Here is a 22,986-nt window from a genome sequence, read left to right as displayed (position 1 = left end):
GCGGGGCGGGGCGGGGCGGGGCGGGGGCGGGGCCCAGCGACCGCGGGCGGGACAGTGTCACGTGGGTAAACACGCCGCACGTGGAGCCGAGCCTGAGCGCGGAGGGCGGCGCCGAGGCTGACGGAGAGAGGCTGGCCTGCTGCTTCGCGCTGCCTGCGCCCTCCCTGGAGGCCAGAGGAGAAAGCGCTGGGAGGCCGCGGCCGGATAGCGGCCGCGAGCGCGCTCCCCGCTGAGGCTCAGATTCCCCATTCTGTTGCCGGCAAACGGTGGCGCTGAGGTCAGGCTTAGCGGTGCCCTGCCCTGAGGGACGTAATAAACCTGTGATAGCCCGGTACGGTGGGCACAGTCCCATCTCACAGATGGGAAAACCTGAGCAATTAAGAAACTTTTCCAAAGCCATGTGGCCAGAAAGTGGTGCACCCCAGGCCCGAACCCGGACCGCCTGGCTCCTTCGTGCATGGGTCGGGGTCAAGCTCCTGAAGTTCTCTGCCACCCCTTAGGGTTGGGGCTGGCTGAGACCCTTGGGGACGGGCCTTAGATTCCCCGTTTGTGTGGCAGGGTAGAAGTGGTGCCCGCCTCCACGGGAGACTCGAAGGCGGCGCTCGCCAAATCGTCGCGACAGCGTCCGCCCGGGCGTGGCTGGTATGGAGCTGACGGGGCTTCTGGCCCCGCGTAGCCGCACAAGGAAAGGTCTCTCTTTGGGACCCACCTGCCTCCTCCGGGAGCTGGGAGTTCTCGGCGCCTCCTGCATGAGGCAGCGCCCAGGGCACTCTTGGGCTCCTCCTCCGAGCCGCCTACTACCCTGGCCTCTCTCCTTCCTCTCTGGTCTCTCCTCCTCTTCCTCCTCTCCTTCCTCCTCCCCTCTTCCTCTTCCCCTTCCTCCTCCTCCTCCTCCTCCTCCTCCTTCTGCGCCGCGCGACCAGGGGGCGCCACAACAGCACTGGACCACGGCCTGGGGTCGGGACTGGCAGAGGCCTGGGAGGGGTGGACAGAGCGTTCAGGATTCCTGTCCTGGCCCAAGAGCGAATCTGCTCGGCTCCGTGGGCGGTAACCATCACTCTGGAAAGAGCGAGCGCATGCATCCCTGGCTCCCTCGGGTCCGCAGTCCCGGAAAGGATACTTGGCCCTGACCCTGGGTTGGGTTTTGGGGTTCATATAAACTGGTTAATGAGATTAAACAGGTCCAGGCTTCTCATACAGTGTAGACGCTTGAAACCACCCCTTACCCCCTTCCGTGTGACCTTGGGCAAGAGGCTGAACCACCAGTCTCAGTTTCCTCTTTTTTAAAATGGGGTAAATAAATAATGCCTTGGTAACAGTGCTGTGCATGCTGTTGGTACCCCAGTTCTTGCCTTAAGATCTATTTTACGAAGGTTCCACGCAGGCACCTTTGAATAGTGACTTGCTGTGATGCATTCACTGAGACAGGTCAAGACAGTGACACAGGCCCACAGAAGCTGAACCCTTCTAGTTTCCTCCTTCCTGCTCACTTACCTACTGGCCAGCCTCAGCATGTCTCCCTCTGATAATGCTGCTTCCTTTGCCCCACCCCCATTGAAGGACCAGCAACCATAGTGTTTGGCCACACCTGTTCTGAGCGGCCCTGAACTGCAGTGTGATTTTGGATGGGACACCCTTATTCTCCTAAAGAGAGAAAGTCTAACCACAGTGATTTGGATCGCAAACAGAGGCTTTGTGCAGGACAGGCCCAGGCCTGGGGCTTTGGCTAGTGAGTACCCTGCTGATCTCTGTCTTTTTCCTCCTGGCCAGACTGGGGGATCACAGGTGCTAGTTTAAGGGAGGGGAAATTGAAACACAGGGAGACCTAGGAGAAACCAGAAGGGAAAATTGGGGGACTTGGGGGTTAGGCAGACCTCAGTGGTGTGTAGTTCCACCCCTGAGGCCAGGTGTTGGGGCAGACTTCCTCACAGGGGATGTCCAGAACCTTCTCTGCATCCTGGGCTTGGCACAGACAGTGGCCACACACCCGCAGCAAGAAGAATCCTGTTGTTGGAAGCAGGATTTTTGCAGCAGCTTCAGAGCTGTCAACCATTGTTTTGGAGGGTTTCTGTTGTTTGTTACCGTATTTGCTACTTTCTCAGAACAGCATCCCTTGGCTTTTTCTATGGAGCCAGGTGGATCAGGTGGGGCTGACTCCAGCCCTGTGCCAGGGCCAGGCACACAGCCTGTGCTTGGCCAGGCAGAGCACTCTGTCCCCCTGACCACATCCTGATTAGAGAAGGAATGGTCACATGCCCCACACTGGACCAATGAGAGTCATCCTCAGGACTTTGGCTAGAGCTTCTGAGAAGGACGTGCTTGCTGGTAGGAATATTAGCCTAGAGATACTGGCAGGTACCACACGGAGGATGAGGTAAACATAGGACAAAGCAGAGCTGAGCAAGAGAGAAGACAGATCCCTGAAGACCATACAAAACCCAGATCCAGCCATGCCCACAGGTTAGGTATGCCCCTGGGCTATCCAGACAGAAGTCTCCATGAATTTTCCTGTTTGACTTGTGTTTCACTTGCAGTTGAACATCTTGAAGTCATCTGACCATCTGGTTGAGCAAAGACCATAGCCACCATTTCTGGATGAGAAGGCGGAGACTTGGGGGTCTGGGACACATGGCTCATCAGAGGTGGATCTGACCTACGGTTATCGCGAGAGAGTCTCTGCCAGGGGGTTCCTGTATCCTCTGGTCTCTCTCCTGGTCTCCTGTTCTGGCCTTCCTCACCAGTGACTCTGGAGCCTCCCAGCCCAGAGATGCCCTTGACTGTATGTTCTCTGGATCTGTCTTGTCTGTAATTGTACCTCAGGGCCTGCCATAGAAGCTCTTGGTGAATGCTGGTGGAAAGAATGAATGAGTCATCAAACCCCCTGTGGCTGATTGGGGTTTGGAGGGGTTCAGAAAATCAGGAACTCGCAGAGCTTCCCCTCTTCCACCCTGCCCCTGAACTTGGCATGCATGACAGCCTCTTGCCCCTCACCTTACCTGAAATTTTGCTCCAACCCCTTGGCCCTTCCCTGGACCATCTCATTCATGAATGGCGGTATTGGCCCGTCTTGGGTAGCTGAGTGAGGGATGAGCTTCCACTTTAACTCCCCTACCCTGCCCCCGTTGCTCCATTCCAAAGGCTCAGGCACCCCGGAACTCCTTTCAGAAACACACCCTGAAGGGCCATGGCTGCTGCCCACCAGCACGCCAGAAGTGGTGAGTGAAAAGATACAGGAGGAGAGGGCTTGCTGCTGGGCCACGGGCTGTGCACCTCCTGAAATGTGCAGCGGCACATCTGCCTGGAGAAAAAGGGAGGTGGAATTGCAAGCTTCGTTATTTTTACTTTTTGGTGTTGAGGGGCCATCTGTGCAGGTTTGAGCTCATCTGGAGGAACCAGGATTTGTAGATGAAATTCAAATGCAGGATTGCTTTGCAGGCTGTCACGCTGAGACGTTCGCCCAGAGCTGGGGCGGCAGTGCTGATATTTTTGTAGCGGTGGAGAGTCCAGCAGCTGCTCGAGGTGAGTGAGCACGTGGGGCCCTTCCATGGGAGCATCGTCAGGCCCGTGCAGCACCGGTTGGTCTTCTCAGCACTGGTGTCACCAAGGGTGCCAGGAGGCACCTGGACCACCAGCTGGGCAAACTGGCTCCCACTGCCCTCCAGGAGGACATCTGGAGGGTAGAAGGTCAGGGGGGTGGAGGTGGGAAATGCCAGAGTGGGACGAGGAGGATCTCTGACCCCCTCCCTTGTCGCTCGTTTCTCCCAAACGACCTCCATGGACATGCAGCAGCACATCCATCCTTAGGGTATGCCCACGGCCCCCAGTGCCAGCTGCAGGACGCCATGATTCCCCCTGCATGGAAATTCCAGAACTGCCTTGTCCAAGGTGCAGGAGGAATTGGCCACCCCCCACCCCGCCTCTAGTTTCCCACAAACCAAGGCTGTCTGGGAGTGAGGAGGTGTCATTGTGAAGTGGGGACAGGAGGGTCATCCGATCCCCATTCTAAAAGCCCTTTCTGGGGTATTCCAGGTAAGCATCCTGGCATGGGGCTCTCATTTTAACTATCGGCTGCTCACAGCCTGTGCACCACCCCACGCATCCTGTGCTAGTGAAGCTAGTCTCCAAACAACAACACAGGCATCAGGTGTGCACATTTGCCTGGTTAATTTGTAATAGGAAACATTGTTTCTGGCCCAGATGCTTTCCTTGGGCCTGTCCTGGGCCAGATGTGTGCAGCAGCCCGTGATGCAATGGTCCTGGGGAGACAGAGAGCAGGACACAGAGGTTTAGCATATCTCCGTTCGGAAACTCTTCAATGCCATTCCTGACCACTCCTCCCAGGCTCCGGGGTGGGAGGGCGATGACAGACGCGGGCAAATGCTTGGTGGCTCTTTCCGTCACCACTGTGCTCCAACACACACACCCTTTCTTAACTTATGCCAGATAATGAAATCTAATGCCAATAGACAGGGATTGTGGGAAGAAAGCAATCCATAACCTACTTTTGTTTCTTTCTCCAAAACGAATGCTTGGGGTGAGGAATGTGATTTGAGGTGCACCAAGAGGGGTCCTTTGGCTCTGAAATACTGCTTCAAACACACACTCGCACACACACCCTGCCCGTCCCTCCCCCCAGAGGACTCCTCACCCCTGTCAGAGAGAGTACCTGTACAGGGAATTATGGCAAAGCAGAATGGGGGTGGGGGCAGGGCCTGGGGACACAGCAAGTAGCCACTGCCAGGCAAGACTGCTGCTGGCATTGCCAGGGTACAAAAGTGATGGGGAGAGGGGCCCAGAGTAGGCTCTTCCAGGGCCTTGCTGGGCTCCAGGCTCACGCTGGGGCTGACTAGCTTGGGCAGACAGACCTTTTTTTTTTTTTCTTTTTTTTTTAACACAGAAACAAAAGGATGAAATCATTAGCATCAATTGGGCACATTCAGTGTAGATTACTGACATGCCATTGTTATGAGGATAAAAGAAATATAATTAATAAAACCCACCCAGCCCGCCTTTTGTGCTTCCATGAATTCTTTATTGGCATCTGCATCTATCTCATCCACAGACGAGCCCTCTCTCTTCATTGCCCTGGACATCACTAAAATGAACCGTGCAGAAAATCACTCCCAGGATCTGGAAACTCATCTTTTTCTGCTGCAATTTGTCTTTTGATGCCTCCGTTTTCTCCCTCCCAGGGCAGAATTAGCAGTGCAGCACAAGGTTCCATTCAAGGAAGAACAAAGCCTGGCCCAAGTTCCCTCCCACCGAGGACCATGTCGAGGGCCACCCTGCAGGGCCAGTTCCCTTTCAGGCACCAGCCTTTGTGGGGCGGGGGGCTTTTTCTGAAAGTAGCCCTGGAATCACACCTGCCCCACCTCTGGCCTTGGCATGCGGTACATAGGCTGAGTGTCAAAGGTCACCCTGAGGTCACCAGGCAGCCTAGAGGACCAGGGGGAGGTAGGGCAGGCTTTCAGCCCACCTGCTTGCCAGTTTGACTTCTGCCCTGTGCACTGTCACCCTTGCCCCGTACCCGGCCTTGCTGCCTTAAAGAAAGAAACCTCCTTTGCATGACAGGAAGCAGGGAAGTTCCCTGAAGTGTACTGCAAACCTAAAAACACCGCAGACCCGTCTTTCATCACCACCTGGATGACTGTTTGAAGAGAAACAGAAAACAACTCTTAACCCCTGAGAGGCTGGGCTCGCACTGAGAGAACATGCCGTGGCCTCCCGCTCGCTGGGCAGATGAGGAAACCCAAGCCCGAAGTAGGTAAGTGACGAGCTGAAAGCCCCATGGCCCTTGGGAGGACTCTACTGAAAATCCAGGAATCAAACACAGTGCCCGTGGGAGGCAGGCAGGTAAAGAACATGTCCTTGGACACCAAGATACTTTGTCCTGGTGTTAGACATATTCAAATATCTGACGCTTCCAGGGAGAGAGATGCTCTGTCACTTTTCTTGAACCTTTCTATTTTCTTCATCCATACTGTTTTCTCACTTTTGCTGGAGGTAGGGGTGCAAGCTGTTTGTCTTCTGCAGAAGATTGGCAGTGTGTAGGTAAGGATCAGCAGCAGGGAGCCCCAAGCCAGTGGCAGGGGTGGTGGGAACTCTGGTGCCCTGCCGGGTGCTGGGCAGCCGCAGCTCTGTGTGAGCTCTCCCAAGTTGTAGGTCAGCTCAAATGCTTCAAAACCTCCTTGCGGCCCAAACACAACAGAACCCCACTTGGCAGTGCAAGACCCACAGACCCAGACTCCTGCACAGAGCTGGAGGGGGCTGGGGTGGGTGGAGGACACAGAACTTCAGAGGGAGTGCTTCAGACCAAGGCATCATCTCACATGGACTGAGTGCTCCTTCCTTGCCTACAACAAGGTATAATTTGGTTAGGTGCTTAGCAAGAGGGGCATAGAGAACTTTCTGGACAACCGGAGGAATGGATTTGTCTGTCTAGCTGTCTTTCCGATGATGCATTGGAGCCTGAGCTTTTGTATGTCGTCCCACCCTTGCGACCCCTCCAGGAATTAGAATTCATTGGTGTGGGGCTCCTTTGCCCAGAAAAACACTAGAACAGTAACACCAGTCTCATTCATTTCTGTTAAGGTCTTGCTTTTCGATCTTAATGTTGGTCTTTTGCATATGGAAGATAGCAGGTATTCTCCTGGACATGGGAAAGTGAGAAATTTAATGAAAGTGACTGCACATGTAAGAATCCATCCATCTCCCCATTCATTCAGGGAGAACATATTTTTAATAAGTACCTATCATGTGCCAGGCCCTGCAATCAGGTGCTAAGCAATGAAATCAATAGGCAAGCAATCACTGAAAAATAAAAAGATGGGGGTGAGTTTGTATGGGCATGTGCCTTTTAAACTACTTAAGAGATACAATCAGACGAAGTAGCCCTGTACAAAAACCAGCAAACATTTTGTCTATTCATGTTACTGAATGCATAGAAAAAATTCCGGAGCAAGGTATGCTCTTTTAACATGAAAACTATTAAGAATGGTATCTCTGGGGGGGGTGGTTCGCTTTCGAGGTTGTACATGTTTGTGGTACTCTAATTTATTATAACAAACATGCTCCGCTTCCATAATCGGAGAAAAAACAAGAAAGTTAAATAATCGCAATTTGAGGGGCGCTTGGGTGGCTCAGTCAGCTGACCGACTTCAGCTCAGGTCATGATCTCACAGTCCGTGAGTTTGAGCCCCGCGTCGGGCTCTGTGCTGACAGCTCAGAGCCTGGAGCCTGCTTCAGATTCTGTGTCTCCCTCTCTCTCTGCCACTCCCCTGCTCATGCTCTGTCTCTCTCTGTCTCAAAAATAAATAAAAACATTAAAAAAAAAAAAGCAATTTGAATAGGAAGAAAAGATGGCGGTACCAAGTGCTGGAGCAGATGTGGGAAGGCAGGAACTCTCACACTCCCTGGCTGGGAGGATAAATTGGCGTAATTTGGGGAATTAGCTGACGGCATCTAGTCAAGTTGCAGGAGCACATGGCCTTTGACACGGCGATTCCAGGTCTGGTAATGTGCCCGGAGGAATCCACACCCATGGCACACGTGTGCACAAGATGTTCATTGCAGCATTGTCTGTGACGGTGAAGGAATTGGTGACCTATGTGTGGACCGGCCCGGGCGGGAATATATACACTGTGAGATATTCACACAAGAAAACTCTATCACAGTTCAAAATAAATGAATCCAACCCTACGTGCGTCCGCATGGGTATAACTTGAAAATAATGTTGAAAGAAAATAGGAAGTGGTGTTATTATATGTAAGGTCTGATTCCACTTGTGTGAATTTTTAAGACACTCAGGGCAGTGATTCTGTAAGGCCATTGCTTATGGAGCCAAATATAAATGATAAAAGTCTAAAAATATGTGTGGGAATCATCCACACTGACCTCAGAGTGATTGTTTCCTCTGAGAAGGAAAGAGAGACAGAAAGCTGACGGGGCTGGGGAGGGAGACAAGGGGGCCCTTCAGTGGAGTCTTCACTGGTATAGTCCTTAAAAAAAAAAAAAAGATGTGAAGCCAATTTGGCGAATCTGGTAAGTCATTGTAGTATTTTCTGAGCTTAAACATTTTTGCCTGTCTGATGCATGTGAGCTGTTTTGTTTTGCCTTCCCCTGATGACTTGTGAACTGAGTGGTTTTCCTATGTGTATTGTGTATCCTAGTTCCCATCTTTCCTGAGTGTATGAACAATGGAAAGTGAAGTAAGCAGTTCCCCTAGAAGATGCACGTTGCGGTGATGCACAGGTGGAGGCACCCTTCAGGCGGGTGGCTCTGCAGGTGGGGAGCAGGGTGAGCCTGGCAGACTGGAGATGCAAAGTGGGAGACAGGAAGGCACAGGGGGAGGCGCCAAATGAGTGGTGAGCTTGCCCAGGGCTGGAATGCCGAGGGCAGTGGACCTGAGGCTCCTCCACCTTGTGCCTGGAAGGAATGATACCTGGTGTGTAGCTGGGGGCCTGGGAGAGAGAAATCAGAGAAGTGAGAAGTTCCTAAGGGAACAGGGGGGGGGGGGGGGGCAGGGTTCACTAAGTGTGGCAAAGATGCCCTGAAGGGTGCTATTAGGTTTGCCTCGTGGGGGTCTTGGGTGGCCTTGGTGAGGGCGGTGTGTGGTGCGTGGGGACAGAAGCCCAAAGCTCGGGAGACAGAAGGTATATGTGACACCAGAGCCCAGCAAAGAAATGACATCAGTGTGGGCCAGACAAGAGTGGTCTCCTGCAGGAGGTGAGGATCTAGCTGACTGGATGGGTTGACAGGCAGAGGTGCAGAGGCAGAAGTCACCGTGGCCTGAAAAGCGATGTTGGGAAGTCCTTCATGCAGGGCCATTCAGAAATTCCTGATGCATGTACTACATTTTCCCAGGGCACGTGGAGGCAGAACTCTGGGCTTGTTTCTTCAACTCCTGCCTCCTGACGTTGCTCTGAGCACATCACCATCCTTTTCACAAACACCAGCTCCCTGCTGTCCATACATATAGGGACATCAGGCCTGTGTCCAGCTTGACACATAAAAGCTCATTGTGATGTGGCCTCTGTCACCTCCTCTGCCTCATCTCCCACTTCCTACACCGACTCGTGACGGCTCTTCACTGGCTGCGGGGGAGGACAAAACAACCCCCTGTCGAACAGAAGTACTGTCCCTGCAACAGACCCGTTCCGTGCCCCCAGACTCCGGGATTCTAGCTGTTTCCTGGTCTCCCTGGCTCACCTGAGCTGTACACCTGCACCCCATTGCTTTGGTCTCTAGCACTGGGCATGCCCAGCACGCAGCAGGAGCTTGCAAGTGAGGGCGCCTCATATCATCCTAGGGAAGCCCCCATCAGAATAGAACTCACTGCACAGTCAGGTGGTACAGTTTTTGGAATTGGCATTGATCAGGAGAAGCGATTTAAAAGACAGCTGGGGGTGGGGGTGGCAGAAGGAGTATTTATTTAACTCAGGACACTATTGCCCTCCTGTCTGAGGCTCCTGGGGAATAGTACCTGGTAAGCCTGTGAAACTGAGCACATTAGAGTCTTCTGGAGTTAAATTTGGAATTGGGATGAGTTAGGAAAAATCTATGCTCATTGAATACAAAATGCAATTGTCTGTCAGTGCAGGGACTGAAGTATCTGCAGCAAATTATATTTAAGACTCTATTGTCACAGGCAGATTAGCTAATGCTTGATTTTAAGTATAGGTTTCTAATGCTATTACTCCTGGTTAGCTCTGCCTGGCAGGTAACCTTGTGGAACAAATGACTGCATTGCTTGAATAACATATTTGATCAAACAGGACAATTCTTTCAAAAATTGAGTTCTCTGTGGCAATTTGAGACCTGTAATCAGCAAATTAGATGATTACAGCAGGGATAAAAATAGTCTTCTAACAATGTCCAAGGTATAAATGTGATTTGAATTTCAAAATGTTGAACATGTGGTAGGAAAATGCACGGTTGGGTAAATATGACTAGACATTATCAGATTTGATTTCTCTTTCCAACTCTGCTCTGAGCTACAGCCTAATTTTGCCCGAATAAACTCCAATCCCGTTTGTGTCTGAGTTAGAGGCTAGAAGTGGATCTCGCACTGTGCTCCAAACCTTAAAGGGCTCAAAAGCTTTACTTATCTGCCTTTAGGAACTTAAAGTCCATGTATCCCCTTGGTATGAAACCCATGAAACAATGAGCTGTCCAAGTTCCACCCAGGGAAGATGGCATTGGAAAGCCTTCGACACGCACTACCCGAAGACCAGTGTTTTCTTTCTTCGGCACGGGGGGGGGGGGGGGGGGGGGGGGGGGGCAGGCAGACGCCAGAGCAGCTCTGGTGAGGTCTAGCCAGCGAACTGCGAGCTGGGGCAGGATGTGAGGATGTGGTTTGCTCTACCACAATCCAATCAGCCCTCATGGTTGGTCAATAAGTTACTCTTAGTTTCTCCTGTAAGACAAGGAAGTTAGACTAGGGGCCACGTCACCTCCTTCTCCGGGTCCTTCCTGCTCACCATCTCTGCCTCAGAGTGTCTGTCCACCCAGCTTGACCAGAGCTGCCATTTCCACCCCTGATGTCTGTCGGGCATTAGCGGGCCTCACCTGGTTTTAGCCGAATTGCGGAACAAGACTGACTTGGCAGTTGGGTATGCAGAGCCAACCAGTGAAGTGTGTACTAACTACTAGCAAAAGGAGCTCCTTAAATCAGGGAAACTTGAGTTTCCTTACTAGTGGCTCTTAGGGCTCCTGGCAGGGCCGCAGAAAATATTGATTACTATGAATTTCACTTATCCATCCAGGACTCATCCTTCATGAGCCCAGGTGATTCCCATGGCAACAGTGTCATTTAATAAAAACAAAAACAAAACACCGATGTCCAGAAACGCAACACTCTTAAGTTTACATGTAAGGCATTCTCATCTCAGTGGATCCGGTAATGCTCCGCGATACAAGGGCCAAACAGCCTATGAAGTGTTTACTTCAAACGTGCTTTCAAACCAGTTACCTCACATGTCAAGTCCTCACACTTACCTGAAGCTTTGAGAAATAGAAATGTTTTTCAGTGCCACAATTTTGCATAGAAAATGCCAAGTATAAATTAACCACTTTCAGGATTTTTCCAACAAGTTACTTCCAAATGATCACCATTTAGAATTCACTGCTTTTTAAGGTGGGAACATCTCTGCCTAAGATGAAGAAATAACTAGCTAGGAGTACCATTTGACTAAATACCATTACATGTAGATTTATAATGCATTTTTTAGGAAAACTGTATTAAAGCTTAGAAAACTAGAACATCACAAGGTGAAAAGAGTAGGGTCTCTCTCCAACTTTGTCTATAATATGGTACAGTTTTAAAATGGCTGTTTTTCTACTTCAGGCACGATTTTGCAAAATGAGATAAAATACCGAGTCAAAAATAAGTGGGATTTATTTGCTCATTCACCCTCCCTTTTATGAACCCATACACCAAAGCACTGCAAGGAAGTGGAACACAAAACCTGACATGACCACCACTATGAGAATGTTCAACAAAATGTAATGTGAACTGTACACATTAGGCCTTAAAGTGGACAGTGGCTTCCTCCATTAGCAAGGCCCATGGTGACTGCATCGATGGTCACAGAACAAGACGGTACACTGACATCTGGCCTTGAGCTACATACAATGTTACTTTACATTTTCTTCGAACTATAGTTTTAGGCTACATCATGTTAACAAGTTCTCCAAACAAAAGTTCTTTAGGTTAAGATTTGAGTAAGGACGAAGAGCATTAAGTAACACTAATTACAGATTCTTTATGTCCTTTGGCCTGTCCTGGGGCAGAAATTATACCTAGGAATCCTCTCGGATGCAGACATGACTCCCCCACTACTGCCACAGCCCTCCAGTGAGCCGCCCCTGAGCAGGGCATTGTGGGAGAAATACCAAATGGAAGCCTCATTCCCACTTCAGGGGACCCGTGGGAGGCCTTCGAGGCTGCACCTAGAGCTCATGTCAAAAGTTTTCTTTTAAATATATTTGCTTGAAAGGTGTGAGCTTCAAGAAGTACGAAGTTAAAAAAGAGAACCTGGTATAGCCACATTCAAAGGTGACTTCTAACTTAAATGATCAGACATAGCTCATAAAACCAGCTGTCTCAAAGACAGTGTTATCTTTATTAAAAAACGGATAGACATAGCAGCACTTACAAAATAACAGTTCATAAAAGGCATTGTATATTGTCAACTGATAGTGTGAAAAGGGCAGGCCCCCAGCACAGCTGGTTGTGGGCTCCACATCACAATGCTCACAACCACCTGTTCCACTCAATACGACACAACCCAGAACACCCAAGGGGAGACCAACGGCAACGTGGCACTCCTCGACTTCAAGCCTTTGTTATCTGTGTGAATAGTCAATCAAGTCAAGTATCACCCTCCTTAGCAGCATCTGGAGCACTCATTGGTGTTCTGGAGGTGGCTGGTGTACTTGACCCACTTATTTAAAAAAACCTAAGCGTTCAATAAAAAACACTTCTCCCTGTCCAATGCCATCCACAGAAACACTTCGGTTGCGGAAGAGACGTGCTCTCCCATTTAAATGTCTGTAAAAGCTAATGCGGGCCCCTGCCGCGGCGCACAGAAGAGAACTTGGAGCAGGCACTTCTGCACAACTGTCTTTGGTGGAGAACGCTGGTGTGGTCACGCTGTCCCCTGCCCACTGCTCTGCTTCTTGCTGCTCTGTGGGGGAGTGAGGACCCCGGTGGGGAGAGGAGAAATCCTGTTTTGTTCAGACAATATGGCTTTCTTTGCTTGGGCTTTGTCCTGTTAAGAACAAAAGTGACAAATGTTAAAATGGAAGAGTGTATCCTTTGGGCTTCGCGTTCTGTGTGCTGTTTTCTAAGGAAATGAGGGGAAAAAAATAGCAAAGAACAATCTAAAAGTCTCTGGTCTACATGCTATTCAGACACAGCATCTACTGACCGCAATTTTCTTTTTTAAGGAACCAAAAGAATTGGACTCTTTCTGGGCTATCTGGAGCCTGCCTGAAGAAAAGTGAAGAGGCTATTTAAGCAGTTTTAAGGAATTTATCTGGGAAACGAGGAAGGCTACTGACCAGCAAATCCAAGCTGTTTATATGGGTCTGGATGTTGTGCGCATCTTCAGCAGGAACTCCCCTGAAGTGCTTAAGTTTTGAACTTCCTGTCTCTCTTATGACCATGGCAAATGGAACCATCCACTTGACACACTTCTCTATATCACACCACTGATACCCTGCAACGAAAATAAATTTTAGGCTCGATTGGTTTGGAAGTTTACTACACCTTGTGAATGGACCGGAAAAGCCAACGTACCTGAAACCTTTTGCATCAATTCAGAGGAAGAGAAATGATACAAGGCAGAAGCAGCAAGTACACCATAGGGAAATTCTAAGCAGCCAACATCCAGGACACAAAGATCTAAAAGCTATGGAGAAGAAAAAGAACACTGAGGCAGATGGCCAACATACATCCCTTCTAGAGTTAATCTAATGACGGGGTAGGCAGCCCCACAGAGGTAACAGAGCCACTTACCTCTGCAATCTGTATGAAGATTTGCTGGGGATACTGTGGTAGGAGCACTTCATATAAATCATTTAGATATGCAACCTGCATATATACATTCAGCCAGGACACAATGGTCAGGGGACTTAAATGCCACTTAAGGGCCTAAGGGAAAACAGACAAAAGAGACCAATGGTTGAGAAAAGAAAAAGATATTTCTGCTCCCCTTGGGCCTCTAAAGGAGTTCAAAATGCAGCCATGTTCCACGCCACAATGTGTCCAGCTGGAGAACACCTAGGCGGATGCACTCACACGAATGTGGAAAAGCTATTATGTATGCATTTTTTAAAAAGGACTGAAAAATTAACTTGTAACCTACCTTCATAATGATTAATTCCATGCTAAGAATTTCCTCTCCTGAACAAGCCCCATCTGTGACATACGCAAACTGGTGCAGCTTTGGAGGATAGATTTCCTAAAAGGAAATATAAGGGAGAAACAACTAGCAAAAATCTCTAATAGTTTTAACTTATAATGTACATCCAAATATTGTTTTTAGTATTCTACCAGGAAAAGAGAAAGGGAGCACCATGGAATACATATAGGGGCTACTCTGCTGGTCAAAATGTGTTCACTGTGAAAGAAACAACTCCCCCCACCCCAATAAAGAAATGCATAAACACAACTTCTATTCAGTGGGGAGAGTTTTGAAATTTTCACCTTTTTAATACCTTTAGCAACATGTTTGCAAGTTAGGCCCATCCACCCTTCTAAGCATTCCAAAAAATTTTTTTTTTTTTTTTTAACATTTATTTATTTTTGAGACAGAGAGAGAGACAGAGCATGAACGGGGGAGGGTCAGAGAGAGGGAGACACAGAATCCGAAACAGGCTCCAGGCTCCGAGTTGTCAGCACAGAGCCCGACGCGGGGCTTGAACTCACTGACCGCGAGATCATGACCTGAGCCGAAGTCGGCCGCCCAACCGACTGAGCCACCCAGGCACCCCAGCATTCCAAAATTTTTAATCCTCTTGGGTCAAAGTTCAATTTTTTGGCTTAAAGTAACTACATTAACTTAAACATTTTATAGACTCACTACTTCTCTCACTTCTTGGTTAATTTCTAGCCCTTTCTGCATGTATCTTTACTTTAGATGACCTCAAATTAGAAAAATGTAGACAAAAAGTTGGCCTCTTCCAGTAATCTCAGAGGATCTCAAAAAACGGCATATGCTACATAACATTTGAAAATGATTTACCTCAAGTTTGGCAGCAATAAATAAAGATGAAATCCCAATAAGCTGTAAAAGTGTTTTTACGATATTTTGTTGCGTTGCCATATACCGATCAAAGAAATCCTGTGCCAAGTAAAATGTCTCTCTGTGAAGTTTATAGACTTCACACACCTGAAAAAACAGTAAGTTTTAGAACAGTTACTTGAGGAAAAAAGAAAGACAAAAACAAAAAAAACAAAAAAAAAAAAAAACACACACAAAACCCAAAAACCAAAAAACAACAAAAACATAAACATTTGTCATGAGTTTTGGTGAAGGACAATATAACCAAATCAGGAGAGACAGAACTTTGCTTTTCTGAAAGGATTGTTACCTTGCTTGTCCCCAAGCACGTACACAATGAAAAACTAGAACTCGCATACAAGGATTAAGTGTTCTATGATCTACATTAATAATAATAATAGTAAGAGCAAATGTTCACAGGCAGGGGAAGGAAGGTATGTTCATTGCCTGGTACAGCAGCATTTTCATGGAAAAAGTGTGAACAATTATCTCAAACTGTAATATCAGGACCATGCCTGCCCTGCCCACCTCATAGGATTGCTGAGAGACAGGGGAAAATGGTGTGCATGAGGGAGCTGAAGAAGACCAAGGAAATATTAGACCTCAACTCATCACCACCATCAAATGTCTGTTTATACATATAAAACTGCTATTCCTAAACAGGCCTTCCCATGTATAAGTGTTAACTCATGGGGTTAAGGCACCAGAGAAACAACAGAACATTAATAGAAAATTCCATCAATCACCAAACAGTGTTTCTAAAGTCCAGGCTAGGGCATATTTAAAGTCAGTTTTCATAAAGTAACACAATTACAATCTGATCAGAAGTGAAACTAGAGCTTCTGTCCTCTCAGGAACAAACTCTCAAACTTGTGTCACCCGGCTCACAACTGGGCACACAGCATGAGCGCCACCTTTCCCACACGCGTGCTGACTTCCTCGCAGGGCTAGAGGCTGAGAAACAGCATCACTGCACACAAGCCTCAAGTATTGTCTCAGCAAGGACAAAACGGTTACCATTCTTTTCTATCTTTTCAATGGTATTACATGACTTTTTTGACGGACTTTCAGAGAAAAACCTTCCTTAAAGTATTTGGCATCAACTGCATAATACAAATAGAACTTCCCAGTCACAACATCTAATGAGTTGAAGCGTGGGAGAATGCAGCACACTACACATCTAATGCTTCAAGGAATTATAAATTGACCCAAAGGGCCCACAAAGTCTATGTGCCACAGTGGGCCTGTGGATGGCACCTGCAAGGCCTCTAGTTTCAAGCAGTCATGCCAAAGAACTCAGTACAGAAAATGTTAATATTTTCAGAGACCAATAAAGAAAAGCGAATTGATAATGGTAAAAACAGCTATCTTTTCTTGCCTATTATGTAAGCTGCACTTCATACATACTATTTCTAATCCATATAAACTCTGCAAGGAAAATACTGGTAGCAAATATTACAGATGAGAAAACCAAGATTCTAAGTTAAGTGACTTGCCTAATGAAGACACATAGATGGTGGCAGCAGGGGATTTGATTCTAGGATGAGCATAACTGGGGTACGAATACCCCTGGACACACACTTTCCAAACAGTACAGAGCAGTTTGTTTTTAGGGAATATTTAGGCATGCAACTTCCTTATGTCCTTTTCCACAAAATGGATCTGCCTGAGATGTCCTTCAACATCACAGAAGATGTTGAACATCCCATTTCTCATCACCCAAGGCTCACAGAGGTGTCCAGGAAGCACCCTGAGGCACTACTGAGTCACCCACACTTCCTCTCAGAAAGAGGTACACTGCCCATACAGTATCGCTTTTTATGTTTAATTACCCATCAAAATATGTAATACTTGTTCTTTTTCTTAATTCATTTTTTTACTGTTTATTTTTGAGAGAGCAAGAGAGAGAAAGACAGACAGTGTGGGGGAGGGGCTGAGAAAGAGGGAGACAGAGGATCTGAAGAGGGCTCTGCGCTGACAGCAGAGAGCTTGATGTGGGTCTCAAACCCATGAACCGCGAGAGCATGACCTGAGCCCAAGTTGGGTGCTTAACTGACTGAGCCACCCAGACACCCCAATACTTGTTCTTTTGATCAATTGTTGCAGAGAAGTACGATAGTGTGGCCAATAAAAGAATTAAACGATATATTTTGTTAAGAGGATATTCTGTGGGGAAAGGGAAATGGATTCTAAAGAGTTAAAAAGGAACAATGTAAGCTCTCTGTTAAAGATAAGCCTGTTCATATATTTTTAAAACTTATGATAGTGGCTATCAAATAGCTGTTATCTGCATTCCGCTGGATATATTTAAAAGTAATTTAATTAACAAAGACCAAATATCAATATTTACAGTTAAATGGAAAATAGAACTTCTGGAATTATTTGAGCTTTGAAGAAAAAAATTCGATGCCAACTTAAAAACAGGTATCTAAGAGGTAAAGAGACTTCAGAAATTCTAAGGTAGAATGCAAGCAAAACGTTAAACTGCTGTAGTATATATACCACAGCCTCAGAGACACAGAATGTGTCGATGGGATGAAACGCACAGAGATCATAACAACACAGAAGATTCCAGAAGTGGTCGATGCTTCCAGTCAGCAGGAAGACTCAAGCTCACCTCCATTAACCAATCCAGAAGAATTGCTCGCATTTTAGGCTGCAGGAGAGGGTGCCGCTGCATAAAGTGCTTATCCCTTAAGTAGGTCTTCTCCTTGTTTAACATGATTTTCCAAACCTCGTCTCTATTTGCCCAGCTACAAAACACACAACCAAGTGAAAAACAACAGGTAGGTGTCAATATGCATCCATTCTAACTTGGTGAGCTTGAGCACAAGGAGGAAGAGACCTGGAAAGCACGTGGTGGTCAACTTACTTCAGTATAGGCAGTGGTGAGGCTCTGGAGGGCATGAAACTCTGAGGCCCACAGGTGGAACTAGGGTACGTTGGCTCATCCTCTTCTTTGTCAGGTGTAGGAATCAAGGAGCAGGGGTTTTCACACACTGAACTGCCATCCCAAGGCTATAGAAGGAAAACGTATTTTTAAATGTTTGACGCGAGCCAGCTATTTTTGCATTCATTGATTTGTAGAACAGCTAGCAAAACAGAAACTGCCTTAACACTGCAGAGCAATCTCCAGACCTAAATATATATTCTGGCTTAAAGTAAGATGAATATGGAACGGCGAAGGAAAAGCCACAGTGATAACCCCAGGCTTTCGTTTCATTCGTCTTTGACTTAGGAGTCTGTACAGTAGATATCTAAGAAAACTCCAAAGTCAGTAGCATTTGGATCCTCCACACTGTCACACTCGTAAGAAGTACCTGAGCAGTAAGATGGATGCAAGGGGGGTTAAGATAAAACACCAACACCTCTTACAATACAATATGAACCAAACCGAACCACAAATTCATTTGCAGGCCAGTAAGACACTGTGCATAATTTCTGAAGTGTCTCGTGGGATTATCTGGTCACAACTCAAAAATTTGCTTAACAAGTACAACTAATTTACAAAAATTTCTTAAAAGTGAAAGAATTTCCAATAAAAGTATTTAGTTACATAAGCACTGCATATTCACCAGTTACGCTTGTGAAGATCAAAAATGTAAACTGATTACCATCTATATTTAAAGTCTCCCCGTCTGAAAACAAAAACCCATCGAATGTGCATCTTTCGGTATTACATAATGGGGACCTTTTGTTTTCCTTAACTCAAAACAAAACAGAGTATCTGCCTAGTTAAAACCAAATCCAGGAATGGTCACAGGATATACTAAGAAGCCTGTGGAGACAGAAGCCAGATACCCCTGAAGACCTTTGAATCCTGCCCCCAAAGTCTTGCAAAGAATAAGATTCAAATAACTGACAAGTGAATAAACCATCATTAAAAACCCAAACAATTTGCTTTTCTTGTAAAGGTTCCAGATCCTTAATGTTATTCAATTTTCAATATTTGGAATATACTAAGGTCATTTTGCCATTTAGAAAATTTTCTCTTTAAAGCTACTCTGTTTATCATCCTACTCTGAAAAGAAACCTATGATTGACTCTTTTGAATTATAAAGAGTGATTTTGTTGACAATATGGCAGGTAACAATCCCACCAGCACAGAAGTCTTGGCATTTTTTTTTTTAACACAGACAGCTCATGAAGGTTGACTAAAGAAAAGCGACAATGGGATGACTAGAAATAAGCATGGGGGGACTTGGGCTCCAGGTGCTGCCTGGAAAGTATGGTAGAGGGAGGCTATCACAGCACACCAGCCACTTTCAGAGGAAGCCAGAGCACTTTCCATGTACTAAGAGAGCAAAGCAGGATAAAGCTCTTCTCCACCCAGGGTGCAAAGAATTGGGCATGCAAATTAGCCATGACAACCCCTGCCAACAGCTGTTCCAGAAGGGCAGCCTCCTCTTCCAGCTCTAGTATCACGTGCTGGTAGCATTTCCTTGACTCAAAAAGGGTCACATTACAAGTGCCTCAAGTTGCTCTTCATTCAAGAATAAATTCTAGTTTTGAAGGCAGAAGCTGGGTGCCACCCTCTACAGCCAGATGGCCGAAATAGCGGAGAGCAGGCTTTGGGGGATAAAATGGTGGCAGTTTCTAACCTGCAGGTTCATAGACAGATTGTGTGAGCCACAGCAGATAAATGAAGGAATGGGATAAGAGCAAGAGACCAATTTTCACTATTTGTAATCACTTCAGACTCCTTATGCCACTTTTAAATAAGAATAGAACTACTTATGTAAAATTAGGTTCTGCGGTCATTCATGGAAAGTCCAGCATTTCACTCACACAAAAGGTCAGGTCTTATGCAAAAAATTAAACAAAATGGATGTGTTAAATGGATTTTAGATAAAAGGGTATTCTTTTTGTTAAGAAAGGTCTAAGGTAAGAATCAAAGGTTCTCTGAGGTCTTGATGAAGCAGTTATAAGGAAGTTAGCGTAATGGCTACAAGTGACTCAAGGCTACTGTACTGTGTTGAACTGTAACTCCCGAGAAAAATTGTGTGTCATTAATAGGCAAAAAGGTTGTGTTACCCCAAAACTCTAGCTTCATGAATCTACACAGAGAAATAACAAAAGACAACAAATGCCTCTGTAAACAGATGGACAGTTTTCAAGCTATCTGCTCTACAAAATGTGCAGAAACCTGTTGTCACTAATCTCTGAACAACCATGAAAATTCCTTCTAGTTAGTGGGAAACGATATGGCTATTCATGTACCACAGTTATCAACTGTCCACAGTTTAGGGATAGGACCACAGACAGCCCCACTTAGGCACCCTAGCACCTTGAGAACACAAACTATTCTAAAACTCTAAGAAGTCAATATGGATGCCTTTACTTCATTCTCAGTTGGAAATTTCAATTCAAACAGCTGGGAAAACAAGCAACCTTGAGTTTCACAAAGTGGAGATCCATTTTATCATAACCCACAAAAATCAAATTGCTTAAGGTTTTTTGTTTTTAAGGAGAGAAAAAGAAAAGGAAAGAACTGGGATGCGCGGTCTCATTTCCTTCCCTAAAGTGAATGAAGTATTTCTTCTTCTAATAGAGAAGGAAATCATCAACCCCTTGTTCAATATTCGGTGGACCGCCCCAGAAATGCTAATTCCTAAGGTCTTATGTGCAGTCACAATTGTTACTTCAAACCCACTGCTTTAAAGCCCTTCACTCTTCCAGAGCCAGCTATGGCTGTTGCTTACTGCCCAACAAAGTGATGTGCAGCCCAGTGCTAACCTAGTTGGAACCACTGCCCTCAGCTCAAATAATACTCCTGCTCAGCTTTTATCCGTGACAGGGTCAGAAGGCCTGATCCACTAGTTTGGAGATAGGTTGCTTCCCCTGCTAGAACCATTAACTATGGTCTCCAGCCATTTCTGGAGGTAGAGAGATAACACAAGCTTTTTCTGGTAGGAGCTTCTGATATTGTAATGATATCATGAGCACGCAGGAAATTTGGCGGTAACTCCATGAAGGAGAGGCAAGAGAAGTGGACTAGTCAATTGAAAAAATGTGTTGAGACACATCTGTCATTACACAGAATGTTCCACTAACATTCTGGCTGAGGCCAGGTGGAGCCCCAGACAGCAGTGATCATTGTAGGTAACTGCTAGATGGGCTGAGAACTTCCAGAAGGGGGATAAAGTTAGAAACCTGACCTAAAGGGGGTGGGAGGGGGAATGGAGGTCCTTAAGCACCATGATGGAAAAACAGTAGCATGGATGGGGAGAATTCATGGTTGCTTATGAACACACACAAACACCCATCATCATACCCAAAGAGCTCTGTGTCAGGAGCCCTCCCCCCAGTTCACCAGCTCAGAGACAAGGCTCTAGGATGAACTCCGCCCCTGATTGCACAGGACTCTGGGTTACTTTCTTCCTCTGAGTCTGAGTTTCCTCAAGGGCAAAAGGAGAGGACTGAGTTATTTGATGTCCATTCTGGTTCTTCCAGACATCAGCGCATATTTGTAATCTCAAAGGTGCTGGTCAGGAACACAAGACCTCGCTGGAATCCCAAAGCTGGCAGAGGTCAGTGCCACTGACAGGCAGAGCTCAGCCATATGTACTGCAGCCAAAGGTAGAGAAAAACCCTTCAGCGGGAGGGTTTTGGAGACTGAGACTCAATTTAACCCACAAAGAGCAGGAGGCCCTCCACCTAGGCCCAATTAGCAACTGTACCTACCTGACTGCTGCACTGGCTTCTCACAGTCCTGTCAATTTTTGCAATTTCTTCATCTGGATCCTGCAAAAACTAACATAAAACAACCCCCACCCCACAAGGAAACACACCAAACAACCCAAAGACAAAAACAGAAAAGAGAGAAAAAGTTGGTTAGGTTATAGGCACCATTTCTGCCAAATGCACCCCATTAACCCCCTAACAATAAACATGTGGTGTATGGAGCCCAGTCTGGTACCCAGGTAAGATTGTGTGTGTGTGTGTGGGGGGTCTCTTCCCCCACCTGTCTCCTTTGTACTCACAACAGCCACATTTGCCTTTCTTTTCCTGGAGCGAACAGAGACATCGGTGCCACTTTCCTCTTTCATGGTGTCCCGTTCCTTTGCATCCCTGCAAAGCCAGGGTGGCACAGAGGTCAGGGTGAATTCTCCCCAAATCTAGGTCCACCCCTCCCCCACCGCTGAACACCCTTCCCGTCCCCCCCAGCGACCGGGCCACTCACCTCTCCCTTCTCTCCCTCGGCATGGCTTGGGGCGTGGGATCAGATCTCAGGCCTTGGGGGCACAAACCGGGCAGTGGGGTGAGGAGGACCAGAGGTGGGGGGCCAGGGCCCGCCGGCCCGCCCCGGACACCCCTCCCCCTCCCGCGCGGGCGGCGGCGGCGGCGGGAGCCTCCCGGGCCGGTCAGGAAAATGGCCGATGGGCCCGGGGTGGCCTGTCACCCGCGGCGCCGCCACCAACCCGCGATGCCGGGTCCGAACCGGGGGTTGGGGGGGGGGGGCCCGGACGCCCCCCCGGAAATCCCCTCCTGCCCATCGCCTTCCTTGGGGCTCAAGCTGCCTCAGTCTCCCCCTCAACACCTTTCCATGGTCCGTCTCTGAGCCACCCTACAGGGGCACCCCACGCTGACGACTCGGGGACCTGGCGACCCGGCCTCGCCCCACCCCCACCCCGGCCCGGCCCGACCCGGGCGCTCTGGGAGTCCTCGCCGCCGCACCGTCCCGCAGCCCCACGGCAGGGCCCTTACCCAAAGCCGTCTCCGCGGCAGGCAGGCGGCACGAGCTGAGGCCCGACGCAGGAGGCAGAGGCGAGCGGGAAGCCGGGAGGCGGGAGGCGGCGGCGGGCCGAGCGCGCGGCGGTGGCGGGATCCGCGCCTGCCCCCTACACCGCGCTGGCGGCCGAGCCGGCTGCTCCTGCGCCCGGCTAAGAGCGGGACATTTAAAAATCCCTGCGCGCGGAACCGGCCCCCGGCCCGCCCTCGCGCCCTCCCGCCACCCTCCGCCCCGCCCCGGCCGCTCAGAGCCCCTCAGCGGCCGCCCGAGGGCCCGGGCCCGCCCAGCAGCCGCCCTCAGGACCGCCCAGCCGCGGCGCAAGCCAGCCGAGGCACTCCGAACCGACGGGGGGGCGGGGCCTGAGCGGGGGCGGGGCTAAGTGACAGGGCCTGCGCGCCGCAGGGGCGGGGCCGGGGCCGTGGCGGGGCCTGCGCGGCGCAAGCTGCGGCGCCGCGCGGGGCGGGACGC

At 48.3% G+C, this 22,986-nt stretch overlaps 2 protein-coding genes and 1 long non-coding RNA gene across 3 annotated transcripts; 2 read left to right on the top strand and 1 right to left on the bottom strand.

Moving 5' to 3' along the window:
- The first annotated feature begins 5,644 nt into the window (after positions 1 to 5,644).
- LOC125917278 (uncharacterized) lies at positions 5,645 to 13,836 on the top strand. Its single transcript, XR_007456133.1, has 2 exons — positions 5,645 to 5,764; positions 12,949 to 13,836. It is a non-coding gene; the product is annotated as an uncharacterized LOC125917278 (long non-coding RNA).
- Positions 12,087 to 22,740, bottom strand: LOC125917277 (G1/S-specific cyclin-E1). Its single transcript, XM_049623526.1, has 12 exons — positions 22,494 to 22,740; positions 21,970 to 22,021; positions 21,770 to 21,857; positions 21,471 to 21,539; positions 17,659 to 17,804; positions 17,404 to 17,539; positions 14,748 to 14,894; positions 13,869 to 13,964; positions 13,520 to 13,654; positions 13,301 to 13,412; positions 13,063 to 13,220; positions 12,087 to 12,770 (listed from the first exon to the last, which is right to left on the bottom strand). Exons 2-12 carry the CDS (start codon positions 21,990 to 21,992, stop codon positions 12,648 to 12,650), a joined length of 1,233 nt encoding a protein of 410 aa, XP_049479483.1. The 5' UTR covers positions 21,993 to 22,021; positions 22,494 to 22,740; the 3' UTR covers positions 12,087 to 12,647.
- LOC125917274 (proline-rich protein HaeIII subfamily 1-like) lies at positions 21,991 to 22,881 on the top strand. Its single transcript, XM_049623525.1, has 2 exons — positions 21,991 to 22,219; positions 22,349 to 22,881. The coding sequence occupies exons 1-2, from the start codon at positions 21,991 to 21,993 to the stop codon at positions 22,879 to 22,881; spliced, it is 762 nt and encodes a 253-aa protein (XP_049479482.1).
- The last annotated feature ends 105 nt before the right edge of the window (positions 22,882 to 22,986 follow it).

This window comes from Panthera uncia, unplaced genomic scaffold (genome assembly GCF_023721935.1).
Source record: "Panthera uncia isolate 11264 unplaced genomic scaffold, Puncia_PCG_1.0 HiC_scaffold_165, whole genome shotgun sequence".
NCBI lineage: Eukaryota > Metazoa > Chordata > Mammalia > Carnivora > Felidae > Panthera > Panthera uncia.
The sequence above is the reverse complement of the archived record's forward strand: the minus strand, read 5'-3'. Positions and strand labels throughout refer to the sequence as shown.

What these genes read in the sequence shown, in the direction of transcription:
- LOC125917274 (XM_049623525.1), top strand. Translation starts at nt 21,991, where the DNA reads ATGGCTTGGGGCGTGGGATCAGATCTCAGGCCTTGGGGGCACAAACCG. An exon ending in CCACCAACCCGCGATGCCGG is followed by an intron (nt 22,220 to 22,348) that starts GTCCGAACCGGG and finishes TCCGTCTCTGAG; the next exon opens with CCACCCTACAGGGGCACCCC.
- LOC125917277 (XM_049623526.1), bottom strand. Translation starts at nt 21,992, where the DNA reads ATGCCGAGGGAGAGAAGGGAGAG. An exon ending in TCACCACTGCCTATACTGAA is followed by an intron (nt 17,540 to 17,658) that starts GTAAGTTGACCA and finishes TGTGTTTTGTAG; the next exon opens with CTGGGCAAATAGAGACGAGG. An exon ending in TAAACAGCTTGGATTTGCTG is followed by an intron (nt 12,771 to 13,062) that starts GTCAGTAGCCTT and finishes TGTTCTTAACAG; the next exon opens with GACAAAGCCCAAGCAAAGAA.